Below are 5,696 nucleotides of genomic sequence, written 5' to 3'. Positions count from 1 at the left end.
TTTTCAGTACTATAATTATGGGAAATTACTGTATGTTTTGGCACTACAACAGCTGGAATATGACAGGTTTTCTTGTTTTTTAAACGTTTTTTTACAGAGTACGTTTGCAACATTAATAACAGTAGTCTGAGGAGCTTGGAAAGAAAAGCGTCTGGACTTCTTTAAGTTGTTTGAAGACGTTTCACCTTCATCCGAGAAGCTTCTTCAGTTCTAGGGTCAAATGGTGGGGAGTCCCAGAGTTAAGCTCTGTGGGAGTGCCCCCCCCCCCCCCCCCCCCCCCCCGAGAGGACCCCCTAATGATCATCTACCTAATCACATGAGCCAAGGTGTGAAAACAGGCGTGGGTCCCAATCAGCCAGAGTTTCAGGTGAGCTCATTGTGAAACCTGGCCCCACCCTATCATGTGATTTCCTGAGGTCAGATGCCCCAGGATGTGAGTGGGCGTTAAGGCGTCTGGGAAGAATCTCAAAACTAGATTATGATGGCAGCCAGTTGGTGTCGTAAACCCCGCCTCTGTTCAAAGATGGTCGCTCACAGTGGCCATAGATGCTTCTTTCACTCCTCTTTCAAACCATCTGTCCTCTCTGTCCAAAATGTGAACATTGGCATCCTTGAAAGAGTGACCTTTGACCTTTAGATGAGGTGGCTCTTCTATGTTGTGCCATGTGTTTATGAACTGATTCTTTGGTTTCTCCAGTGTAGAGGTGTGAGCATTCCTTGCTTCACTGCACAGCATATACAACGTTGTTTAGTTTGTGTTTGGGAGTTTTGACTTTGGGTTTCTCTGATAAACATGAATTGATCTGAGAAACTCAGGATAGTCTTCTCCAAGCACGACATCCCAGCTTTTATTTAGAAACACAAGAATACAAACACTGATGATCAGGAGCAAACAATCCCAAAACTAGTAGACTCGGGGAAATGTGCAACAAGGAAACACAAAACCATGAGGGCAAACACCATAAACAAAAAAGTGTGGAGTTTTAACATAAATCCGAAGTTGAAACCAAAAGGACGTTGTGAAGTCACAAAACGCAGAATGAACCTAAAGATTGACCCAGAACTAAAGCCATGAAATATAACCAAAAGAAACTTGAAAATACAAAACTAAACACCAAGAGTACAAAACCACGATCCAAACACTATCAAAAAAATTCCAAACTAGAGAAAACCTAAAAGTCAGAAAAACTCGAAGCCCTCAATCCAGGGACCCTGACAGCAGTCATAATACAGAGTAAAATTACAGATTATAAAGGTGACATTTTGACACACCTTTGCTACAATCACTCCATGTGCTATGGTACATAGATGATTGTAGCATTGTATGCATATTTGTTTGTTCCATATCTCCTGCATGTATACTGATAGGTTTGTTAGAATATAGTAATATAATTCAGGGAACCACATTTTAATCATGCTGCATCAGTCTGAAAAATTCAAATGAGCATCAGTGTCTCATTTACAGGAAGAATTCAAATAAGAAACATTTGAATTGCAAAAAAATACAACAGAAACAATTCAAATGAGCAGCAGTTTCTCTTCTGCAGAAACTATTGTCTGCTTTTCTCTTTGATAGAAATCTTTCTTGGACAATGGTCAGAAGACACGCTCGTGCTCATTTGCAAAATTCAAATAACCATCAGTGCGTTGTGAACAGAAAGAATTCAAATCAGAATTTATTTTTTAAATATTCCCTTTGAAATAAATGGCTAATAAATAAAACACCCACAGGTAAAGGCATGGTTTGCAAAAAACAGTTAGAACTTTAATCTAAATGACCTTTAACTACAGAACTCTGTAATTTTAGCAGCTGCTTCTACCAGTACCAGTGAACACCAAAGCCTGAAACCAGTAAGGAAGTTTAGAGAGCTGCAGAGATGTTATTTGCGTAGCAAGAATCTGAAATGGGGAGAGTTCAGTCACCGCTCAGTCGTCTGTCTGCAGCAGGATCTTTGTAGCAGCTCATTATGTATACAGCTTCCTTTTATTTTGTAACTTCATATGACTTTTTGATAATCAATGCTGTGTACAAATGTTAGATTGCATTAACACATGAAAATATCTCGAAGGCATCTGATTTTCTGCAGGTTTGTGAAAATAAAATGAGACCTCCAGTCATCCTTTTCCTCATGACAGCATTGGCCGGTAACTGTATACCTCTCCATGTCGTCCTCTTGTGCACATTTTAAGTTATTTTATTATTTATTTTCTGGTTTTCTTTGTAAACTTAAAATGCATTTATCTGGTATTCAGGCTTTCAGTGGGAGAAGACACAGCTTTTAAACAGTGATTTCAGTGACCTTCATTTTAAGAATTCTTTAAATTTGCGTGACACCTCTGTTTTTCCCCTGCCTGTCAACTTAGTTATACCATCTAATTATTTTTATACAGAAAAACACAGTTTTATCACAGTTTCTTTTTTAAACCATTTCAAAGTTTTAGTAATGTTTTTATTTATTTTCCTGCCTCTCAGGGAGTATTCCCATCAAGACCTTGGTTTTCCCCATTGAGTCATGCACCAGTTTTGCTGAGATGATCCCTCAAAGGCCGATGAACCTGACTGCGTTCACTCTGTGCATGCGAGTGGCCACGGAGCTCAGCGGCCAGCGAGCGATCATCCTCTTTGCATACCGGACTGGAAACTACGATGAGCTGAATGTGTGGCGTGAACTGGATGGAAGGTAGGACATCTCAAAGTCAACATCTATACTGTGAGCTTCCCCCAAAAATAATATCAACCAAATCTGAAAAGTTCCCACTCACATATTTCATGTACACTAACTTTATTCTGTTAATGGAGGCATGCTGGGATAGACTCCAGGCCTTCACGGCCCTGATAATGTTCAGCATAAGAGAATGGATTGGTTTCAACAGAATGTGTCAAAATGAAAATTACAGATGGATTTCTCCTGTACTTACAAATCTATGAAGGAAAAACAGCCCACAGTATGACCTCCCATTATGTGGTTTATTAAACATGCTGAAGTTATTGTGGAGCACAGTCGGGGGTCAGGTGGTTTTTACAGTGGCCCTGAGAGGCCAAATGGACAGCAACTTCAGAAAACACCAGCAATGAGAAAAATGCTGCAGAAGCACACAAAACACAACAGAAATAGGAAAAAACAGATTTCCAAAAGCACAAGGGAAGTGTTTCTGGGGAGACAATAACCAGAAGGACCAGTTGCAGCAACCAAAATATGCTAAGCATTGTACTGGGAGACACTTCAAAGAAGTGGAGGATCTATCGGTTTTGTGAGGAAAGAAACGATGAGAGGTAAGTGTGTTAGCCTAACTATTAGTTTTTTGAATCATGAGATTAAAACACACTTACCCAGCATGTTTTGGTTTCTACAACTGGTCCGTCAGGTTATTGTCTCCCCAGAAACACTTCCCTTGTGCTTTTGGAAATTAGTTTTTTCCTATTTCTGTTGTGTTTTGTGTGCTTTTGCAGCATTTTTCTTATTGCTGGTGTTTTCTTAAGTTGCAGTCCGTTTGGCCTCTGAGGGCCACTGTAGGGTTTTACATTAAGCTGGCTGTGTGCAGACTTATAATGATTGTTTGTGTGTGCAGACTGTCCTTTTACATGGCTGGAGATCCTGTTTTATTTAAAGCCCCTGAGCTCGGAGCCCTGCAGACCCACCTGTGTGTCACCTGGGATTCCACTTCAGGTTTAGCTGCCCTCTTCCTGGATGGCAAGAGGAGCTTATCCAAAATCTACAGGAAGGGTCACACTGTCAGGGCAGGAGGCAGGGTTATCCTGGGACAAGATCCGGATTTTTATCTGGGTGATTTTGATAAACATCAGAATTTTGTTGGTGAAATCTGTGATGTGAACATGTGGGACGTTGTTCTGGCAGATAGCGTGATCCAAGGCATGTTTGCAGGGGAGAGAGAACCAAGAGGAAATGTTTTTGACTGGGAAAGCACAGAGCTGAGAATTAACGGGGACGTCGAGGTCGCCATTCGTGAGCTGTACACTCCTGAAGCTGACGTGTGAGGACTCACAGTGTTTATGATGTTTTTCACACGGGCTGGACCACAGTAGCGTTCACGGTTTGTTTGTTTTTTCTTTTTGAATAGAATGGCCTTAAATGACTCTGTATTTATTTATTTTTTACGTGTATTGACACTTGTTACTTATGTTTTAATTAAAGATTCTGTTCATTTATTTACTGATTGATATGTTTCCCTGATGGCCAATTAACATCAATCAGAGAGCTCATTTTCATTTTACGTTGTGGGACACACAGAGCCCACTTTGAACTTAAGTGTCCAGACCAGTGAAACCACATAATAAATGGGTAAAATTACAAAAAAGTGCAGCTGTTTCATTGCCAAGACTGTGTAATGTGTAATCATAAAATATTAATTCACAGAAAATTGTTGTCATTGTTTATTTATTGCTTAATTACTTTCTGAATTTCAGTGGCAGGGAGGAGTCTTTATCAACAGGAGAAGCTGGAAACCAGAATACAAGTAAAAATCTAAAAAGTAAAAAATAAAATTTTATTTATATAGCATCTTTCTAGATAAAAAGATCACAAAGTGCTTCACGAAGGGATGACAGAGTATAAAACAGAGTCTTTGTAAGGCCTGATTCTGGCCCCCGAGCTGTATGTTGGACATCCCATCCAGTAAGAACATACAATCCTTACCAAGCCAGTATTCATAATGAATTCATATATTATATATAATTGCTTACATGCATATTTCCAGGAATTTTTTAAAGTCGGATAGGCAAAAAAGAAGAATGGGAAGACTCTGTTGGGTTGCAATCAAGTTAGACATTAAAAAATATCTTATTGCTTTGCATTGAATTGCTTTTTCATACAGTTTGAGTCATTATCAGTTTTAACTTAAACAAACCCTCTGTAATATACTGTTCGTATTGCTCCCTCTTGTGGTCTTCTGAAGTTTTATAAAACATGAAAAGTTTTGTCCACTTTCGGGCTATGTTTATAGTTTATTTCTTTATAATTTCAATTTCGTGTTGGGGTTTTTTTTTTTTTGGTCTGATTTTCTTTTGTAATACTGTTCGACAACTTCAAGGATAGCATTTTGTTTCCCCACCCCAAAAAACACAGTTGGTACATTCCAGTTTAACAGGCACGGACGGGGTTCGAACCCGCGATCTTCGGTTTACGAGACCGACGCCTTACCACTTGGCCACCGCGCCTGGTAATATAAAACCTGCAGTATCTGTCAATTTCAAGGTACAGCGTCAACGTGTGACGTAAGTGCTGAGATTTCATTTGACCGTTTCACTGACGGAGAAGAATCACGATCCCGAACTCCATCCAAAATCTGTTCGGTTTTGGCTTTCTCATCATCAACACGCAAATGCACGTCATATTATAAAAGCCAAGGACGGAAATTCTTTAAAACTGAGATAAAATATCCTGACAACATCATGTATGGAGCCGAGTGTCCCAGTCGAAGGCATTGCTGATAAAGACTGCCTCAGGTTATGGTTTATAGGCTACATTTTTGGGTCTGTGCGAAGTAAGAAAATTCGTTATGTTTCTGAATGGAGTTTGGAGTTTCCTCACGACCTCACACACGCGATGAAAGGGTGTCTTCAAGGGAAACGCACCCGGAAGCAGATGAAGTGGCTCACGACAGATGGGATTTCACACTTTCCTTTTTAACCGCTAACTGTAGAGTCAGCATGATGATGTGAAAGACTCCTGTACATG

At 39.9% G+C, this 5,696-nt stretch overlaps 1 protein-coding gene across 1 annotated transcript; it reads left to right on the top strand.

Moving 5' to 3' along the window:
- The first annotated feature begins 333 nt into the window (after window positions 1-333).
- LOC308412212 (C-reactive protein-like) lies at window positions 334-4,331 on the top strand. Its single transcript, XM_080906384.1, has 2 exons — window positions 334-2,681; window positions 3,571-4,331. Exons 1-2 carry the CDS (start codon window positions 2,533-2,535, stop codon window positions 3,995-3,997), a joined length of 576 nt encoding a protein of 191 aa, XP_080762510.1. The 5' UTR covers window positions 334-2,532; the 3' UTR covers window positions 3,998-4,331.
- Window positions 4,332-5,696: the final 1,365 nt, after the last annotated feature.

The sequence above is a fragment of the Rhamphochromis sp. 'chilingali' genome, assembly GCF_963969265.1.
Source record: "Rhamphochromis sp. 'chilingali' genome assembly, chromosome: 15".
Taxonomy (NCBI): Eukaryota; Metazoa; Chordata; class Actinopteri; order Cichliformes; family Cichlidae; genus Rhamphochromis; species Rhamphochromis sp. 'chilingali'.
The sequence above is the reverse complement of the archived record's forward strand: the minus strand, read 5'-3'. Positions and strand labels throughout refer to the sequence as shown.

What these genes read in the sequence shown, in the direction of transcription:
- LOC308412212 (XM_080906384.1), top strand. Translation starts at nt 2,533, where the DNA reads ATGATCCCTCAAAGGCCGATGAACCTGACTGCGTTCACTCTGTGCATG. An exon ending in TGGCGTGAACTGGATGGAAG is followed by an intron (nt 2,682 to 3,570) that starts GTAGGACATCTC and finishes TTGTGTGTGCAG; the next exon opens with ACTGTCCTTTTACATGGCTG.